Raw genomic sequence first — 20,833 nt, 5'->3', positions numbered from 1 at the left:
ATGGAGAGGTTTTGCTTCTCGAGAAAACAATAAGGATGTTGACTTCCTTTTCTTCTAGATCTGTTGGCATCCTTCTTTTTATTATTGTTTTATAATACCAAGTAAAACTCTCAACTAATATCACATATGCCCTTTCACTTTTAGTTTTTATTTTATTTTTTCATATATATATATATATATGTGGACTAATAAATGTTTGTGTGCCCCAATCAATTGTGGGCCCTGGGCAATGGCCCTAGTTGCCCTAACCAAGGGCCGGCCCTACATGTGTGTCTATCTTAGTTCTTAGAGGCTGATGCAAAGGCGGCAACATGGGCAGAACCATAGCCAAGGCTGTGGTGGGCTATAGCCTAGGGAAGTTTTGAAGAAAATAAAATAAAATAAACCTATATCTATATGGCCCACTACAATAATAAACCAATATCTCTTTTCTTTTTTTTTTTGGAAACTATCTGTTACCTTTGACAAAAGGATTTTGAATAAGGAAAAAAAAAGCCTATATGGTTCACCATCAACTACAACACATTAGGGAAATTTTTTTTTTTTTTTGTAAGTACCATGAGGTGTCCGGGCAGCTTGCGCGCACCTCGACTAATCCCCACTCGCGGAACTGAGCCTGCCGCTGGCCACCAGGTGTTGCAACTATTGGGATTCGAACTAGGGAGCAAACCCAGCTGAACCCCCGAGCCTTACCCAAATGGAGGACAAACCAGTGGGCCACTCTCAATTTAAATTGTATTCTCTTTTAAGAATTGAACAATATGTTAACCCAATTCTATTATTCTTGTGTTTACAACTAATATATAAATGAAACATAATTATTTATATTTTTTCACTTTGTATTTGTGAAGCTTATTTGGTTGATGGCAATAAATTTTTAGGGATTCACACTGCAAATGTAAGATATATATATATATTTTTTAATAAAAAAATCATTAGATTTTAAGCTAAAAATTTTAACCAGCCCACCTATTTAAAAATTGATGGTTCAGCACTTGGGTGGCAATGCAATCATGCGTCCCATATATTGTCCTAATTCTGATACATATGTCTTCACCCTAATGAAGGAACAATACTGCTTTCAAACTATTCGTCTTGATGATGATAATGCGGCTTTAAGGGCTCATTAACTCACTAAATTTAACCAGCGTGTGTTGCCTTCTCTGAATATTCTTTTTATGTGATATCTCTCATTTGACGATCATCTCTCCTCCATCATTTCCTCTTCAGATTGATATCAAACAAGTTTTGTTGGCTCATTGTATCATGGAGGAGGAGAGAGATATTCATATGAGATGAATGTTTTTAGTGTAATGGTAAAGATGTCTTTGATATTTATAGAAAAATTGATGACATCTGAGATAAGAATCAGGGAGTTGAGATGAAGATACGAGAATCTGATCCAACAGTTTAAGATGATATCACATCCTGTCATGTCGGATCTTGAATTGTGTGAAAAAACGTGATAAGAAAACAACAATTCAGATTAAATGTACTTTACAATCCAACGGTTCTTATTGGATGCTCTTAATCGCTTGAGCTACAAATCCATTGATACATGTACAAGCTGATCATAAAATTCTATATGTAAATTTGAATCCCTCTATCTATGATTGAAAAAATGGATCAAGAGTATTTTGTGACTTTCATTCTCAACAACGGGCATTGAAATCTCATGTTTCTTTAACTTATTACGTGAATCAAATACATACTGAAATTGTTGTTACTTTATCATTCTTTAGAAAGATAAATATTATAAGTAACTAACAAGTAAAAGTTGAAAATGACTTATAACTCAAGTGATTAAGAGTATATGTATCCATCCATGTATCCAAAGTTGTGTGTTTGATTGGCCATTTCTCAATATAAAAATAAAAACAAAAAACAATAACAATAACACAAATAAAAATAAAAAGGAGAATTTGGATGCAAATGATTCTCTTTTTTTTTTCTTTTTTTTTTCTTTTTTTTTTTGTATTACCCTCCTTCTTATGTTTAAAACAAAGACTAGTCAACCATATATTTTTTAGATTTTTGTAACAACATAGACTCGTGTATGATAATATATAATACTAATTACATTCTTATTACGATTTTAATAATGAATCCGTTTTTAAACAAATTAGCCACAAAAAAAAGCCATTACTGAAAGAATCATGTTTAACTTTAACCAAAATACTCGAATTATTATTTTAGCCGCTTTGAGTACATATATACTTGAATTAATCCCTCTCTCTCTCTCTCTCTCTCTCTGTGAAAAAGATGGAGAAGAGGACGGTACAACTGGAACTCATCTCAGCCAAAGACCTCAAAGATGTCAATTTCTTTACCAAGATGTCAGTATACGCCGTAGTTTCTGTCCTCGGCTGCGACCCCCGCAGCCAGCAGAAAACCAAAACCTTGGCGGTCCGAAACTGCGGCACTCATCCCAAGTGGAACAACTTTCCCATGAACTTCACCGTCGACGAGTGCCTGGCCCAGCAGAACCGCCTCGCCCTCCTCTTCAGGCTCGTCTGCAAGCACCGCCTCCTCGGCGACAAGGACATAGGCCAAGTCGTTGCTCCCATTAAGGAGCTTTTCGATGCCATGGCTGACCCCAGTAAGTGCACCATGACGTTTGCGGCTTACCAGATTGTCAGAAAACCATCAGGAAAGCCCAAAGGTGAACTCCACTTCTCTTACAAGTTCAGCGATAAAGTCACCGTTGCACCGGCGGCCCCCCCGCACGCTCCACTGCTTTATGCACCACCGCCGCATCATCTGCTGATGGATGCTCAGCAACCGTATGCTCAGCCGCCGTATGTTCACCCGCCATATGCTCCGCCACCGTATGATCCTCTTCTGCCTCCGATTGCTCTGCCGCCACGCGGATATGATTACACTCCTTCAGCACCACCGGAATAGCGATACCCAATCTCGAGCCCGATAGATGAATGGAATTACTAAAAAGATCAATGAGAATTGGGTATTGATGTCCACACAGAAGGAGCTTGTATTGATATGGTGCTCACAAAATGGTTTATATTGGTACTTTAGAAATATGTAACTATTTACTCGTGGCGGCTGTGTTGCTAGTCTTGGTTGTTGTTGCGGTGGTGGTTGTGGTGGCGGTGGTTATGGTGGCATAGTTGTAGTTCTTAATTTTTGAATGTCATTTTTTTAGTAAGCATCTCCAATTCTTCGTCAAATTCTTCCCCACTTCCACTTTTAAATTTAGGATAAAATGACGTAAGGTGTGTTCCAATTAGACTTGTAATGGGTCGGATTCAGATTGGATATACCTCAATCCAAATTCGAATTCATTTATTTATAATTGGATTATCTTATTCGGATCGTATTTGGACTATCGGATTCGGATTGCACCTATCAATCCATATTTGTTACACATCGGATTCAGATCTGATCGGATTATTATCGAATTTATTTTTAGATGTACAAAAAATCAAAATTTCATTAGTAGCGTCATTCTTTTATTGTATTTACCCACTTTTTATATCAATTTTTGATATTTTATCATAAAAATTAGTTTTAATTGTAATCTTAGTTCATATAAAACTAAAATAACTCATTTACACATATAAAATATTAATATAAAGCATAAAAAAACTAAATTATACTTCACATTAAGTCGGATCGGATCAACTATAATAATCCATATATGAATCCATTTATAATCAGATTATCATATTCAGATTGTAATCGGATTATCAGATTCAGAAGTCCAATCCATCTCCTATTAATTATCGGATTTTGATCAAAATTCCATCCATTGACAGGTATAACTCCAATCCATCCTTATACTTTCCTCAAATTTAAGAAATCCCAAAAATAATTTATCATATTAAGTTGCATGTTTGGAGATCCCCAAATTATGCTAAATTTTGAAGGGAATTGAGTTTTGGAGGGAACACATAATTAAATGGTATTTTTAAGATATAAGAAACAGATTAGATTTTTTTACAAGGATTTGGCGTTAAAATGGGGAAGGGCTTGGAGTAGTTGTCTTTTAGATCGTTTTGTTTGTTTGATGGGAAAAGTTGGATTTTAACTTTTATAAATCCGAATCTGATTATATTTGTCAATAGATTGTGACTTGCATCTACTCTACAACTACATTCCTCGGTTGGCTCGAAGTTGATCCATCCATATAGATCGTTCCAATTTGAACAAACTATGCGAGGCCGGCAGAAGTTGAATAGAAATAAAATAATAAGCTAATCTAAGACGCCATCAAATTCTGGTTCAACAATCTGTGGGTGTGGCCATCCTCCATTGGTGGTGCTCACAAACAGCAGCCCTATCTATCTTCGAATGTAAGAGATGTGTTTCGCCCATCAATATTATAACCTTTCCCTCTCTTTAATTAATTATATGATTATTTGTTACTTATTTCTTTAATCTAGGCTGGTTTTCAATTCAGCCGTCTTTGTAAGTGTTATCGTCAAATGATCGACATGATTGCATGATAAATGCTATTATCAATGACTCAGATTCTATTATGCGTCCACGCACGACTGACGGTAGCACAACTCAAAAAAGTATAAATAAGTACTTCAAAAACAATACGTAATATAAAACTTCAAAAACAATGTGAACAGATAATGCCTCAATTCTCCAAGGGATTAATTGCTTCTTAAATATATGTTTGCAACAGTAAGAAAATTGTCAATTATGTTGTTCAACAGCCATTTGGGCAGATATGCCTTCAAATATAACGACATGGGAGCTGACCACCTTCAATTCAAGATACGGTCTTGAGGGAGGAGATACGGTCATGAGGCACAGAAGCATTCTGGGCTAGCTTTTTGGAGTTTGGGCCTTTGCTTCTCATTGTACTAAGATCCCTCAAAGATTCTTTGGATTTTGTCTAACAGGAAGTTGATCCTCGAGCTCCTTTGTCCATGTTCTTATGCAAGCCCAATTACATGTTTTTTCATATCTCGATTTTATGTTTAAAACAGTTTACTAATTTATAAATTCTTTAATTCAGGGAAGAATTTATGTATTTTAGTTTCACGTTCTTCTTTCTTTATTTCTCTCGTCACGTGTGTTATGTATGTGAATCTTTTATCATTGAGGGCTTGTTTGATAGGAAGAACTAGATTGGACTAGACTATACTAGAAAAATGCATATATTTCTTGTGTGTTCAAGGTATAATATGGATATACAAGGCATCCTGAATAAAAAAATACAAATACAATGGTTAGCCTCTCAATTCAAAATTCCAATTCCCATTTTAAATGCTTAATTTGGGGAAATCCCCATTATAGCAATTATTTTGTAACCATCTTATTTGTAATATCAAAATGAAGACTTTTAAAATAATGTACATGACATATTATGTATCTTTTTTTTTAGTTTACATATATTATGTATGGCTGCACACTCAAGGACAAGCATTTTTCAGGTCAAGTATATATTTTTCCTTTTCCTTTCCCTTTTGGAACCAACTCAAGGTAAGGCCATTAATCAAATATGAAAGGGTGTTATTGCTTGGCCTATTATTCTAAAATTAATAGGACTTTGTCCTCCTCCATATATATATATATATATATACATAAATTTTCTTATGTGGATGTATAGATGTTATCATCGTGTGGACGTCATGTATTTTCTATTACCTCTCTTTGCTTTCCTCTCTAATTACAATGACATTCGCACGATAATATCCCAAAAAAAATATCTATATATGGTCACTGCAGAAAGTAATCAAGAATAGTATTATTAGAATATCAACCTCTAATTGGCTGATTTTGTTGCTTTCATCTGAGGGTGAAGTGTATGGAAGACAACGTCGACTAGGAATTTTGGCATTATTTAGCACATTGCTTCTTTTTTTTTTTTCTGTCGAAGAAGCACATAGCTTGTATACCAAACCAAAAGCAAAATACGTTTTTTCTAGAAGAAAAAATGACGACACATGGATGCCATTTCAAACACGACACCGCCATAAGTCATCTAGAGCTTCTAATGAGAATTGATTCCTGGATAGAAAACCTAGAAGCTCCCGCTCAACTCATCAGTAATTAAAAAGTCATAATAATTCCAATTAGATTTTGAATTTTCGAACACTAAACCACCTTTATTCTTAATAATACTTACTACAAATAATTTAAGAGAGATGTCATTTTAATTTTTAATAATTCATGACTTGTCATATGGGACCAACTTCATCCGAAATTCTGTTAAAATTTGTCATATGTCATTCATATTTTCTCTACATCCGAGGGTATTTCAGTAATTTAATACTAATTTTAAAATATATAAATAAAACCATAAGCACAGAAAATCATTCAAACATGACAATAATTTGTGTATCACATGCACTTATGTCAGGCTCCACAATAGTTTGAATAAGAAAATTAATTAGCTTTTTTTTTCCCTGCAACGCCTGTATGGAAAGCTAGTTTGGTCTTGGTCCTTTTGTGACAGCACCTAATCTGTTGCTCTTGCTTCCCAAGGACGTTGAATTCAAGTTCAAACCTACCCGCCCAGTTGTCCACCAACAACCACAACCTCTCAAAAAACAAAGAAAGATAATACAAATAAGAGGAAAGTAGCTCGCAAGGAAGCTGTAACTCAAGTGATTAAGAGTATTTATTCATAAGTTTTTGAGGTTCTATATCCGATTCCCAAGAGGCAGTACAACAAATTTAGATCCAGAAAATAACGCAACTCAAGAGCAATAACTGGACCTAGGACGTAGACAATTCGTATTCAATCGAAAGAAAAGAAAAGGAACCAAAAAAAGCTACATTCAATTTAATTTCCTCTGGATTTTGGATATAAATATTCCAACGACCCCAATTCCTTTTCATTATTAAGGTTCAGGGAAGCTAAAATCAAAATGCTTGAATGTACCAGTGCTGATGAATGGGGCTCACCAACCACCCCATTGACTAGAAAAACTGTCCTGCAACCGGGTGTATATATCCCTCTTCCTATATCACTCGTCACATGACTCTAGTGTATATAAGTTTTTCTTTTTATCGACTCGAGTATATCACTCGTCAAGTGATTACTCAATCATGTGACTCCGGTATATGTAAGTTTTTCACTCTATCGACCCAACCCAAGAGTCAAAGCCACATGTGGAAACTTCACAAGTTACAACCCCAGTTTCAGAATGGTGTCACTACTTCTCCCTCTCTGCATGCAAAAAAACATTAACAACGGTTGACCTAATCCAATTGCTTTTTCACAAGTTGATACAAATTTTGTGGACAAACAACCTTGAGGGATTAAACAGTTAAGTAAACACGCTATGTTTTGAAAAACGCTAATTAGCTAATGTGTTCTCTATCTTTAACATTACTCAAAAGAAAAAACCATAATCTAGGAAGGACCGAAGGAAAATTGATGCTTTGCATTTTGCACCCAATTGTAACACTGATCGCCCAACAATGCATCTATTTTTCTTATAGAAAGCCAAATTGAAAAGCATTTGTGAACCATGAAATGTTAGCATGGATGCAAGTTCTAATGGAAACCCATGATCCTATTGATTACCGATAACACCGATAATGAGTATTAAGTGTGTATTGGCAATGGAAATCCACAAATGAGAGTAGAAGAAAATCTGCATAGAGAGAGAGCTGCTTAAATTGAGGATACTGGGCAAAATTCCACATAATTTGATTCAGAAAGAGAGTTCTACACTATTGCAAGACAACAACAAGGTTGTGGCAAGTTCTAACTAAACCAACATATCAACCCCATAGATTTCTTTCCCTTCAGGAATAAACATAAGCCATGCATGCTCAAGGGTAAAGCCTATCTAGCTTTCAGCTTCTTTAGTCCCAACCTCCTTAGTTGAAACATTTGATTCTTTGTCACCATTTTCTTCAACCACAGTATCTTGGGTCTCTTGGCCTTCTTTTTTATCTCCTGAGACATCCTGCAGCTGCGGCAATTAATAAAAAGTTAATTCAGCTCTTGTGGTAGTTTTTTCACTCCAAAGACACAGCAATAGGTATGAAAACATACCCCCAAGTTTCTAAGACTAGTAGTAACATCTTCTTGCTGCTGCTGAAGAGTGGTCCTCAGTTCTTGGAATTCCTAGTTTCATTTCAATAAATCAATTTAACACAACATTCACATATGAAAATTAAACTTGGACAAATTTTGCTGGAGCAACACTTACGGATCGAAGCTGATCCACTTCAGTGTTGAGTGATTTCTTAAGTTCCGAAAGCTCCTGCATTAAGGAAGAGAAAAAGAATTGCAACAAGAAAGCCATATACTTATGAAAAAGAAAGTTTCAGGTCCAAGCAGAAGAGATAGTTCAAAATATAACCCTAAACTAATAGGAAGAGACACCAACCGCTGTGGCTTTTCCAAGTTTCAAAATAGGAAAAGAAGGCATTGGTTTATTGACGGGTATTCTTAACAGGTGAGAAGTTCAAGCATCTCCTCTCTCTCCCTCTCGCTCTTACTCTCATGCGCACACCCGCACACCCACACACCCACACACACAATCAACATCAACATCATTAGGTAAGTTATGGAGGCAGAAAGTGATTAGAAATGCTAATTAGTCAAATGCATACCAAACAACTTGACATTCATTGTGGACCAGTAGACAATCAATAACCTAACTTCAAATTCTGTCTCTTAAAGAATCCTTCAGTCAACAACACTGTGATTTAATGTTCCAATAAAAACTTCGATGAGTTAACCCTACAACTAATCATATTACGATCCCATAACTAAGAACTACACAGATCATGGAAAATGCCAAAGAACAAGCAACCAAATCTACATTAACCAATCCTATAAGCAAGAACAAATCATCCCACCAAGATGAACTATTAATGACAATGCCGTGTGGCATAGAAAAAGGAACCCAGAAACCCAAATGCATGCTTTTCAAGTGTGAAGAAACACAGTATATAAACACTTACATCGCGGTAGACCTTAACTTGAGTGTCCAATTTTGACCTCCAACTTTGCAAATCCTAATTACCCAAACAAACAGATAAACAAGTAAGCAGTTAGCCACAAATTTAAACTCAGACCTTCCATTTTTTTACAAACTAATGAAAAAAGGAAACAATAAAGAGAGAAAGTATTGCTCAGTTTCACCTGCTTCAACCCTTGAATTCTGCCAAGCAGCTCAGACCTCGATTCATTCAATTCCTAGCAACAAACACAACATTGTGGGCAAAATTAAAATGAATACCAAACATCTGTTTCCAGTTCCTTGATAATGTTGAACCCAAAGTTATAATCAGTTTTCTAATTCCCTCTGTAAACATTCTCAGCGCCCAAACAGAATATATCAAGCATAATTTAGAAAATACTTGTAAAAAATGGATCAAAACAAGTTACCGCAATTTTGGAGCCAATGGGGGTCAGATTCTCCTTCGTCTGCAACCTCACAAATTTCAAGTTAAAGCATTCATAAAAGCAACACAAATTAAAGAAAAATTTGAAAGAATAAAAAAAGGGGAAGATGAGCGTACGGATGAGAGTGGAAGAGGAGCGGCAGGGAGAGGAGCGATTGAGGAATCAGAAGAGTTGGCGGCCATTTGAGATCAGCAACGATTTCTTGTGTTGTTTGAATTTTGGGGTTTTTGAGTTTCAGTGGGAGAGTCAGTGGGATGGGAGGGAGGAAGAGCAGAGAGAGAGAGAGAGAGAGAGAGAAAGAAGTTGAATTTTGAATTTTGAAGTTTTGGAGATGTCAAAGAAGTGTTTACTGTTCGACGTTTTGACTGTTTGTTTCACTCTTTTCACACGCCGATGCAACCGGGCGCGGGGGCATCATGCGTGCCGTTTTCCTTTGTTTTGTTTTGTTTTTTGTTTTGGTTGTCCGTTGGGCAGTACTCTTCTTGCTAGGGCTGGACACGGTGCGGGTTGGGTCGGTTATAGGCCCAAACCGTACGCCAAAATAGGTCATGTCGGTAGGCCCAAATGTAAACCTTGCACCTGTTTTTTAGGCCCATTTTCGACTTAGTTCGAAACCCGAATTAGGCGGGTTGGGTTGGGTCAGTTTGGATGTCTGCCGAGGCCCAGCAAAAGCAACAATTGAAGGTTTTTTTTTATAAAAAGTTTCCCAGGCCCATTGTTTTGTTTTAAGTCAGATTTCCAGACCATTTCAAATTTTCCAATTTCCTGTATATACTATATTTTCAAGTTTCTCCAGCTTTGCATATCTAAAGTTTATCATCATTCAAATACTTAAAAAATACCTTAAAATAAAACCTAAGAAAATCAACATCCGCCACAAGTCCAAATACAGAAATCATTATTACAGACCATTGCAAATTGTGAGAGTAATCTCAATCACAATCTGCATATTTGCAAAGTTCAAAAGAAAATCCAAATAAAAACAAATAAATGTATTTAGGGTAAAGCCGCCTATGTACTGACAGTGCTAAATCACAAGAATCCCAGTTGAGAAGATCTGATCTCTTGAACAAGATGACCCTGAAACTTCCACAGATCTTAAAGCTTCTGATCTGCACCGTTCTTTGCTCTCATCCATCATCATCTTCGTTGCTCTGCATTCTGTGCTACAAAACGCACTCTCCTCTGTAAACCACACAGAAAACATATATTAATCACAAACCCAACATCAACTTCAACAACAAAAAACAACATGGGTTGAACCCATATACAACACCAGAAATTACCCATACCAAAAATAACAAAAACACAGCAAAAATAGCAAATAAAACAGCAACAATTCCATACCAGAAAATATGCACAGCCAGCAAGCCAATCTGGAAAAAATTTGTCTTCAAATCAGTTCTGCGCAAAAAAAAAATAATAATAAAAAGTCATAATATATAAATAGAATTAACTCTGTGATCCCATAAACAACACCAGAAATTACCCAAATATATAAAAAGCCAATCTAGAAACAACACCAGAAATTACCAAAATCGTAGAAATCAATTCTGTGATCCCAAAATCAATTCTGTCCCAAAAGAAAGCCAATCGTTTCCTATCATCCCAAAATCAATTCTGTCCACCAAAAATCACAACAAAGTCAGATCACATAAGCAAAATTAACAAAAATTGTAAAATCCCCAAATTTTTTAATTAGGGTTTACTGATATTAATACCTCAAATCAAACTGAGAGAGATCAAGAGAGACTGAGAGAGAGCCGCTGAGAGAGAGCGAGAGTGGCTGAGAGAAAGATAGGGCGAAACCGGCTGAGGGAGACTGAGAGATTGAGTGAGAAAAATCTGGAAAAAAAACTTGAGAGGAACTGAGAGAGGCAGAGGCGAGAGAGTCGAGTGATGAGAGAGGCAGAGTGACTGAGTGACTGAGTGAGAGTGAGAAAAATCTGGAAAACAAAGAAGAAGGAAGAACTTGAGAGGTTCGTGATGAGATCGTGATGAGAGAGAGTGAGAGAGGCGGAGGCGAGAGACTGAGAGAGGAGGCGAGGCGAGAGACTGAGAGAGGAGGCGAGAGAGAGAGGAAGACAGAACGAAGAAGAAAGAAAGAGGAGGCGGAATGAAATTTTTTTCGAAACCTTAGGGTTTCTGAGTTTCTCTATGGATCCGGTGTAGCAAGGAGTATGGAATGGAGTAGACTCGAAGAATAATATGCTGACACGTGTTTTTTTAAAATAAAAAAAAATAAAATATAAATATGCAGTCCGGTTCGGTTTTCTACGGTTTAAATGAAAAAAAACCGGTCCAACCCGATTCAGTTCCGGTTCGGCCGGTTTTTTTGCTGGTTCTTTAATTTTTAAGTATTAAAACCGAACCAAACCACCTAAAACGGTCCGATTCGGGCGGTTCGGTCGGTTTTTCGGTAGAAATGCCCACCCCTACTTCTTGCCCTCTCCAATAGGTCCAAACATAGCTAATCAAATTTCAAAATTCGTATCCCAACTTATACAATTAAATATTGGGGTTAATTGCAGCTTAGTACTTTTGGTTACACTCTTAAGATATGTTAGTCTTTATGTTTTTAATTTTTACAATCACATACCCCGGTCTTTCTAATTTGTTACAATGTGGTTCTGCCGTTAGGATTTCCGTCAAATCTCTCCGTTAATTGCCTATGTGGCATTATGGGGCCCACATGTTCACTTTTTTAAAAATTTAAATTAATTAAAATATTAATTTTTTAGGGAAAAAAAAAAAAGAAAAAAATACCTGCACAATAAACAGAAACCAATATTACAAATTCATTTGAAGTTCTAAAAACAAAAGGCAAGGAGCAATTTTACAAAAGCATAAAGACTGTAACGATGGATTTATATTACTACTTCCAGTTTCAATGTGCATATTGAAGACCCTGATCCTTGCCCTATGACCACCACTCACCAAGCCACCCTCTACCCCCAAACCCATCCCCCCCACCCTTAGAGCAGTTCCACCAAGACCCCCTTGCCTCGGGCTGGGGGAGTTTTTTGCAAAAATAGGTTTCTAGCGGTGAGCCCAAGCACAGGTTGGAGTGGGTCCCACGCAACTCGGCCTGGCCCGAGGTCCAAAACGCAGGCTGGTGCTGTCGTCAGCCCACTCATTTGATTTTTTTTTTCTGTTGCCACGTGGCATCGTCTAGGCTCTCCGATCTGATTTTTTCCTCCAATCCAACAGCAGCCAATTTTTTTGCAATAAAATACTGGAAAAAATTCGGAATTTTTTTAAAAAAATACCCGAAAATTAATGAATTTTTTTCTATAAATACCAGCCAATTTTTTTTTTTTTTTAATTTATCTGAAATTGAAATTGAAAATTGTATCCGATTATGAGATATGAATAGTATTGACACGTAGGAACCCGAAAATCTTATCCGAAAATATTATCCAAATTAATTATTGAGATAAAAAAAGTTGTGAAAATAATTGCCCTTTGCCATGGCAACGGGTGGAAACGGAAATTATTATTTGCAAGGGCAACTACTATTCACGTGAATAGTGACTGCCCTAGCTCCCCCATTGCCATGGCTAAGGGCAAATGGGTGGAGTTGCTCTTATGGTTTTTCACCCACAGACCCACCCCCACCCCCTCGGATTTCTTCTCCCCTTACCTCAACCCCAAACTCCAGTCTCTACCTATCAACCCCTAATCCTCCCTCTCCCGACATATTCATTTTCTCAAAGCCCAACAAATCTATTTCCTCAACTCTCCTCAATCTCCCGCTGCCCCTATTCTCACACAAAGGAACCAAATCGAATCAGACCTATCCATCAACCTAAAAATTACTCTGCATAATTAAACATATATAACTGGGTTGTTTTGCAGGAGGGTTTTGTGGCTAAGGTTGGGAAGATGAGTGGGGGTGCGGCTGGAGTTGGGTTTCGTCAAAGGTGAAGAGTGAGGTGGATGGGGGTTAGGTCTGGTGGCGGGGTTAGGTCGGGGAGAGTGGTGCGGTAAAGTCGAGGAGAAAGTGGTGGGATAAAGTCAGTGAGAGATGGTGGTTATTAAGGTCGAGGGTGGGGTGCTAAGGTTTGGGGAAAAAGAAATCAGGGGAGGGGGAGAAATCGGGAGGAAGGAGGGGGAGGGGGTCTGGGTTGTTGGCTGGGGTGTTGAAGAAATAAACGGGGAGAGGAGAGCATAGAGGGGAGAGACAAAGATTTTTATTATTATTGAAGTTTTTAATATTTTAATCAATTTAAAATTTAAAAAAAGTTAAGATGTGGGCCCCATAATGCCACATAGGCAACTAACGGAGAGATTTGACGGAAACCCTAACAGCGGAACCACATTGTAATAAATTAGAAAGAACGAGATATGTGATTGTAAAAATTAAAAACATAGGGACTAACATGTCTTAAGGGTGTAACCACATAGTACTAAACTGTAATTAACCCTAAATGTTATCTCATTTGCCACTTCATTTAGTAATTGAATTTCGGTATTTCTGTTATTATTCACTATTAAGATCATCTCCAATTGATATGTCAAATTGTCATGTGAACATGCAATGACAATAATTGAAGAAGACATTATTTTATTCGAGTATTTGTGGGGAATTAATTTGCTGGCCTTGAGAAAGGTCCTCTATGTCCTAAAACTAAGAGAAGAAAGACAATCGTGAGTCCTTGAGCCAATCAATTTGGTGTGAGTGTTTCCCTCTTTTCTGCCAAGGTGGTCGTTGAAAGGAACTTTTGGTCCTTCTCTTGGATTGCTTAGGTGTGCCACCACCAAGCCACTAATTGGCTTGAATGGAAAGAGTTGGATTGTTATGTTCGCGCTTCTGACTTCTAACCAACCGATTGATCGGCCAAGCAAGGAACCTCCTCTTGGCCTAGGTCCTTTCACTTCCTCGGGGTCAAAGATGGTTAAGTTTCGTATGGGTATTTTAGTATTTTTTGAGATTTTAATGATAATGATGCAAATTAAATTAAAAGATGCGATTGAACTTAAAGACAAGAATTAAAATGCAATAAAGTAAATCAAAACAATAGATAAACGTAAATGAAACGAAGAACGAAATAAGAACATTATAAATGATAAAGACAATAAAATAAATTGATATGAAATTAAATTAAACTTAAAGAGAATTCAATAACAATTAAAAATAAAGCGATAAGTTTGAATCTTAAAACAACGTAAAGGAAAATGCAAGAAATTAAACTTACACTAACGAAAGTGAAGAACTGATCTAGTTTACTTGCTTGGAAAATAAAAACCTAGTCTAGGGATAGAAAATTGAAAGACAAAAAGTAGGTTTTTGTGTCTGATGTCGGGGGTCCTTTGCTCTTTGTCTGATGTAGTTTATATAGGGGCATTCGTTAGCCCATGGGCTGGCCATTAAATGGCCAAAGGTCAACTTCTTTCAAAATCTTTCCTTGTGTGGCTTCCTAAATTCGCGGAATTGACTCGAATGAAATCATTGGATTACAAATTTGATCACTTGATTCTTTCCTTCTTGGGAATGTTTCAAATTGATATCACTCCCTTTGATTGCTTTCCTTGGATGGATCTCGTTATGTGCATGAAATCATCCGAAAGTGTTGGGTCTACTCCTATGGGCTGGGCTCGCACCTTCGAGACTTGTCTTGCGATCTGGTGAGACGGACTTCTAATCTTGAGAAAATAATCCCATGATGTTGCTGGAAATTCAATGAGTCCACATGCTTCCTCAAGGCGTCTTAATATGAATTATTACTTAAAATATAATACATTTATCAAATAGGCCATAAGGCCATGACTTGCATGTAGGCATAAAGAGAATTCAAGGCACAAAGGCCTCCCCACTTTTTCCAAGTCGACCCGTGAGACCATTGTTTGGCCTTACCAATTATTTTACTCTATATATATACCATATTTTTGACACAAATTTGGACACAATTTTTGGGCCATTAGATTACTCCACTTTTAATGGTTGAGATTAAACCTCACATGACAAAACAATATTTGTTTCTTTAATTAATATTTATACATTTGGATTAAATTTCTGATATCATATTAATTAAGAATTCATTCCCTCTCATCTCATTAATTATCTTTAATTAATTAATTCTCTCTCTTTCTTCTAAAGAGAATTGACGCCTCCTCCTCTGCCTCTGCTTCTTCTTTCTCTCTCTCTCGTCCCATTCTCATCCCCAAAGCCACCCTAACCACCACCACCACTCCAACCCCTACCCTAACCTAAACCACAAATCACAGGGACTCTCTCTTTCTCTCTCCTTCCTCTCCAGTAACACCATCGCTTCTGTACAAGGAAAGATGGATTTTGAAGATCGCCGATCTTGGACTCGGCCGCGCCTTCACCCCTCAAGAGTTACACGCACGAGATTGGTTTAGCTGACTTTGTCTTTCTCAATTCCATTATGAACTTTGTAGCCTAATAAAACAAATATTATAAATAAAAAAGTGCAAAACGATCTGGTTTTCTCAATTCCTTTATGACTCTGTTTGGCTTCATATCAGACTTGTGGCCAAGTTGCCATTGCACTGTAAATTTTACTTTTACTTTTTAATTCTTTCAAATGCTGTCCCTTAAAATAATTATGCATGGATTTTATAATATAGAAATTTAGTGAAATACCCATTCCTAGACATAAAACTATAAATATATCCTATACCATTCAATATATATAAACACACCAAAAAAAAAACCCAAAACTGACAGCTGTTACCTTTTTAAATTTAATTAGATAAATGAAATACCTTTATTACCCATTTAGTATTAAATTAGTTTATTTGAAAAAATTTGGGCGCTCTCTCTCTCATCTCTCTCTGTTCGCTCTCGTCTCTCTGCGTTCGCTCCCGTCTCTCTCCAGCAATCTTGGTGCTCCGGCCACAGCCAGCCGTGAGACTGGTCAGAAAAGGACCGGCCAGGGCCGACGATCAAGTCTGGGCTAAAGCCCAGCCACATCAACCACTCACGACGCCGCTGCGAGCTCGGAAAGGTCTGTGGATTTCGAGTTTTTCGACGTCATTTCCGGCGACTTCGGCGGTTGTTTCCGTCAATCGAGGTATGAAACTTCATCTACTTTTCGTGCTCTAGCTGTTTATGTATGTGGTTATGATAGATTTTGGAGTTTTGGAAATTAATCAATACACCCTAGATTGTGGTGTTTATGTATATGCAATTGTAGATCCAATTCTTCTTGATTTTATATGTTTATTTTTGTTATTGCCGATTTGGAGGCAAGCTATTGGATTTTATGATTTCATTCTAATTTGTATTTAGATATTCGTTTGAGTTTTAAATTGTGATTTTAGTTTCTTTTTGTTTATAATTTGGATTGATTTCATATTCGGTTTGGTTGTGGATTTGTTGTTTGAGCTGTGGTTAGAAATTTGTGATATTCGATTTGGTTTTCATATTAATTGAGGTATGCTTTTTAAGTTGAATCTGAGTATATTCGTGTTTTTTCTGTTTTTCAGTGTAAAGTTCCAGTATAGGGTAGTAACACTGCTTGTTTGCTATGAAATCCTATTTCTAATGCATGTCTACCACTGTAAAGTTCCAGTATAGGGTAATAACACTGCTTGTTTGCTATGAAATCCTATTTCTAATGTTCCAGTATAGGGTAATAACACTGCTTGTTTGCTATGAAATCCTATTTCTAATGCATATCTACCACTGTAAAGTTCCAGTATAGGGTAATAACACTGTTTTTTTGCTATGAAATCCTATTTATAATGCATATCTACCACTTTACAATCCTATTTCTAATGCATATCTACCACTGTAAAGTTCCAGTATAGGGTAATAACACTGCTTGTTTGCTATGAAATCCTATTTCTAATGCATATCTACCACTGTAAAGTTCTAGTATAGGGTAATAACACTGCTTGTTTGCTATGAAATCCTATTTCTAATGCATATCTACCACTGTGAAGTTCCAGTATAGGGTAATAACACTGCTTTTTTGCTATAAAATCGTATTTGTAATGCACGTCTACCACTGTTAAGTTCCAGTCTAGGGTAATAACACTGCTTGTTTGCTATGAAATCCTATTTCTAATGCACGTCTACTAGTGTTATTACCACATACTGGAACTCTACAGTGGTAGACATGCATTACAAATAGGATTTCAGAGGAAACAAGCAGTATTAATACCCTATACTGGAACTTTACAGTGCTAGACGTGCATCAGAAATAGGATTTCAAAGGAAACAAGCAGTGTTATTACCCTATACTGGAACTTTACAGCCATTAATCAGAAATTTCAGTAAACTAGCAACTAAAATAATGATAGTAAATGTCTGAAATTTCAGTATAGGTTTGGTTTGTAAATGTCTTACCTTTGAATCGTTTTCTTGTTGAAATTATTCTCTGAAATTTTGTCTTGGTTTTGTAGGTGAGGTCAGTGTGTGGTGTTTGTTTTTGAAAGTATATCAAGCTTGGTTGTGGTTATGGAGTTTCGGTTTCGAGAGATGAAGAAGACGCTTTGATGAAGACGATGACTGAAGGGACGTTTGGCAAAGATGGTTAATTGAAGTTGCTGGAAGTTACGGTTTTGTTTTCCATTTTTTTGGATAAAAGTTACGGTTTTCTAGATGGTTAAAATGTTTGGGCTTGTTTATAAATTTGGGTTGGGTTGATTTTGGGTGTCTTTTGAGTTTTTTTCTGTTGGGCTTATAAGTGGCAGCCTTGTAATATATAGTAACTTCAATACCAATTTGTTATTTAATAAATGGGTTTTGGGTGTGTTTATAAAGTGTTTTCCATATGGGGTTTTTTTATAATTTCAACACCCATTTTGGGTATATTAGTGAAGCTCCCTTTATAATATTGGGAGGGATAGTCTGAGCTACTCTCTGAGCTTCCAATTCTTTCAAGAATCTGTTTTTCCCAGCCAAACAATAATTGGAGCGGAGCATCTCATATTAGACAATTTCAATAAGCTACAGTAATTCACTAGAATAGCCTCAAACAATTACAACATATAATTGAAAACCTCCAACAGTCGATGCATAAATACTTGTACCAAAATCTCTTAAGCAACTGTCTACCAAGCACAACCTCCCATTGTCCACGATTGATCAGGCGAGCGGATATGCTTAATTATCATGTTCTCAAAACTTTCTAGGAACTAATATGCTAGATGAATTGTATTTTATTTTTATGAGAGAGAAAATAATTTTATTTTATTTTTATGAGAGAGAAAATAAAATTAATAATTGTTTATTTAAAACATTAAAACTATTTCGCATGTCAAATTTAATCTCAATCATTAAAAGTGGAGTAATTTAATGGCCCAAAAAATATGTCAAAATTTGTGTAAAAAATATAGTGCCACGGATCCGCCCTTATATATATATAATAAAACCTCAACCACCAAAGCCCAACTCCATTCGCACTAAAGTTTCAATCAGTTCCAAATCAACCAACATTTTCATTCCATCCAGCCGCTATCTCTACAGCCAACTCTCCCCCAGCCAACTCTTTGGCCAATTCGCTCCAGCCTACTCACGTTACTCGCTTTATATATAACTCTTTGGCCAACTCACGTTATTTGCTTTATATATATATATATATATATATATATATCCAATTGGTTCAGACTCCAGCCAACTTTCTCCAGCCAATTGGTTCAAACTCTAGCCAACTAATGCCATTTGCTTTATAATATATAAATATATATATATATTATATTATATTATATAGCCAACTTTTATGAGAATTGATTTGTAATATACAGATATAGTATTATATATATAGCCAAAACGTCATTGAAGTTTGCAACTTGATCAGCAACAAGTTGGCTATTTGACTAGCCAACTTTTCAACTCAAACAAATATCAACGTGGGGCCATCTTTTCAATTCAAAACAGATATCAACGTTGCGACCAACTTTGGCCTCCTTGATATCACACAAAGGTCTGAAACCCAGCTGCTCATTTTCTTTTTACTATTCCAGCTGCCATTGTTGTTGAAGGAAGCCAAAATTCCAGTTGATTTTTTGATGGTGAGAATTCTTCATTCTCTTAAACCCCTTGGCTGGCCCCAAGCCAAGCTTGTGGGTCTTGCCATTCTATTTATTTATTATTTGACTATTGCTATTATGAATAACAATATCTTTGTTTTGGCTAGACCATTGGGTTTCCACTTGACTAGGTTTGATAATTGGTCTCCTTAATTTGATTTGGAATTGAGACCACTTGACTTGGCCAAAATTTGGTGACCACATCCAAACAGTGAGCCAAAGGGTCTCTGATGCCTAAATCAGTACGATTGTACAAAGAGAATTAGGGTTTATTAGTTCAAGGAATAATTACATTTTCCAAGAGATGGAGATTGGTTTATATTTAGTACTTTGGTGGTTGATTTACAACCGTAGTAGGCTACGTGTTCGATGTTGATTGAGGGTGTTAAGACCCGTTGATGTGCATGTCAAGTCAATTAATCATTTGACTTGGAATGTGTGAGATATTTACCCAAAGTGAGTAATCGTAATCTCCTTAATTATCGCGGCTACAGTTATTGAAGATATCCTTAAGATTTAAAATTTGAGCTCATCTTTTAGCGGTGTGCTGCCTAAGGATATGTCATGTTGAGCTTATCCCTTTAAACCTTGTATGGCATGACCCAAGGTTAGACAAATGTCCAGGCCCGCATTGGACTGGCTTGTCCATGGCTTTTGCCCAAAGAAAGGCCTTGGAGGCTTTCATGGGCAGTTTGGACTCAAAAAGAGCCCATGCTCTCATTAACATGGAAGTGACTTCTACTAGCTTTAGGGTGATAATTTCAACTTCCCTTATTTAGGTCATCTCCAGCCATGGGCTATATCCCAAATATAGCCCTAAAATAATGCAAAACCCATCTCCAGCCATGGGCTAAATAAAATTTTGGCCAAATTTGGAGGGCCACATTTGGCCCTTTAGCCCTCCAACCAGGCCACATATAGCCCACCTTTAGTCTAGACCAAATTTTTGTGGGCCCATGCATTTGCTTTTTAAAAGCCAATAGTAAAGTAAGTTGATGTGATAGCTAGATATATATAATAAAATATAAAGGATCCTAAAATATAGCCCTGAATGGCTGGAGATGGAAAAATTTAGCCCTACACTATTCTTTTAAAAATTAATATTTTGGAGTGCTAAATTTTTAGCCCTGGACTACATTTAGCCCTATGACTGGAGATGGCCTTAATGCTTGATTGGATGCTTCACATTTTCACGAAATTCTATAGTGAGGGTGCCATATATAGACTCCTCATGTGGACTTTTATATAATCACATGATCATTTCATTAAACTTAAGTGAAGTTACTATTCAGATGAATCATACGACTAATATGAAGGTCTACATCCATGATTCATATATGGCACCCTCATCATAGAACGACTCTCGCATCTTCTCCCGCCCTTTATGAAGGAAAATTTGGTCCATGTGGTTGGTTTTTTTTATTTTTTTATTTTTATTATACAAGGCATCTTGTTTAGCATACGATTATTTGCTCACAC

The 20,833-nt window shown here is 36.6% G+C and overlaps 2 protein-coding genes and 1 long non-coding RNA gene across 3 annotated transcripts; 1 reads left to right on the top strand and 2 right to left on the bottom strand.

Annotated features, from left to right (window-relative positions):
* Positions 1-2,233: 2,233 nt before the first annotated feature.
* LOC110760705 (protein SRC2 homolog) lies at positions 2,234-3,183 on the top strand. Its single transcript, XM_021963011.2, has one exon. It carries the CDS (start codon positions 2,263-2,265, stop codon positions 2,902-2,904), a length of 642 nt encoding a protein of 213 aa, XP_021818703.1. The 5' UTR covers positions 2,234-2,262; the 3' UTR covers positions 2,905-3,183.
* A 4,386-nt stretch (positions 3,184-7,569) lies between these two features.
* Positions 7,570-9,771, bottom strand: LOC110760681 (uveal autoantigen with coiled-coil/ankyrin). Its single transcript, XM_021962982.2, has 7 exons — positions 9,466-9,771; positions 9,332-9,370; positions 9,086-9,139; positions 8,905-8,958; positions 8,145-8,198; positions 7,988-8,059; positions 7,570-7,904 (listed from the first exon to the last, which is right to left on the bottom strand). The coding sequence occupies exons 1-7, from the start codon at positions 9,529-9,531 to the stop codon at positions 7,779-7,781; spliced, it is 465 nt and encodes a 154-aa protein (XP_021818674.1). The 5' UTR covers positions 9,532-9,771; the 3' UTR covers positions 7,570-7,778.
* Positions 9,772-10,152: 381 nt separating this feature from the next.
* Positions 10,153-11,477, bottom strand: LOC110760702 (uncharacterized). Its single transcript, XR_015836733.1, has 4 exons — positions 11,071-11,477; positions 10,883-10,969; positions 10,697-10,753; positions 10,153-10,534 (listed from the first exon to the last, which is right to left on the bottom strand). It is a non-coding gene; the product is annotated as an uncharacterized LOC110760702 (long non-coding RNA).
* Between the last annotated feature and the right edge of the window lie 9,356 nt (positions 11,478-20,833).

Source organism: Prunus avium, chromosome 1 (genome assembly GCF_965620075.1).
Source record: "Prunus avium chromosome 1, drPruAviu1.hap1.1, whole genome shotgun sequence".
Taxonomy (NCBI): Eukaryota; Viridiplantae; Streptophyta; class Magnoliopsida; order Rosales; family Rosaceae; genus Prunus; species Prunus avium.
Note: the sequence above shows the minus strand (reverse complement) of the source record. Positions and strands in the feature narration are given on the sequence as shown.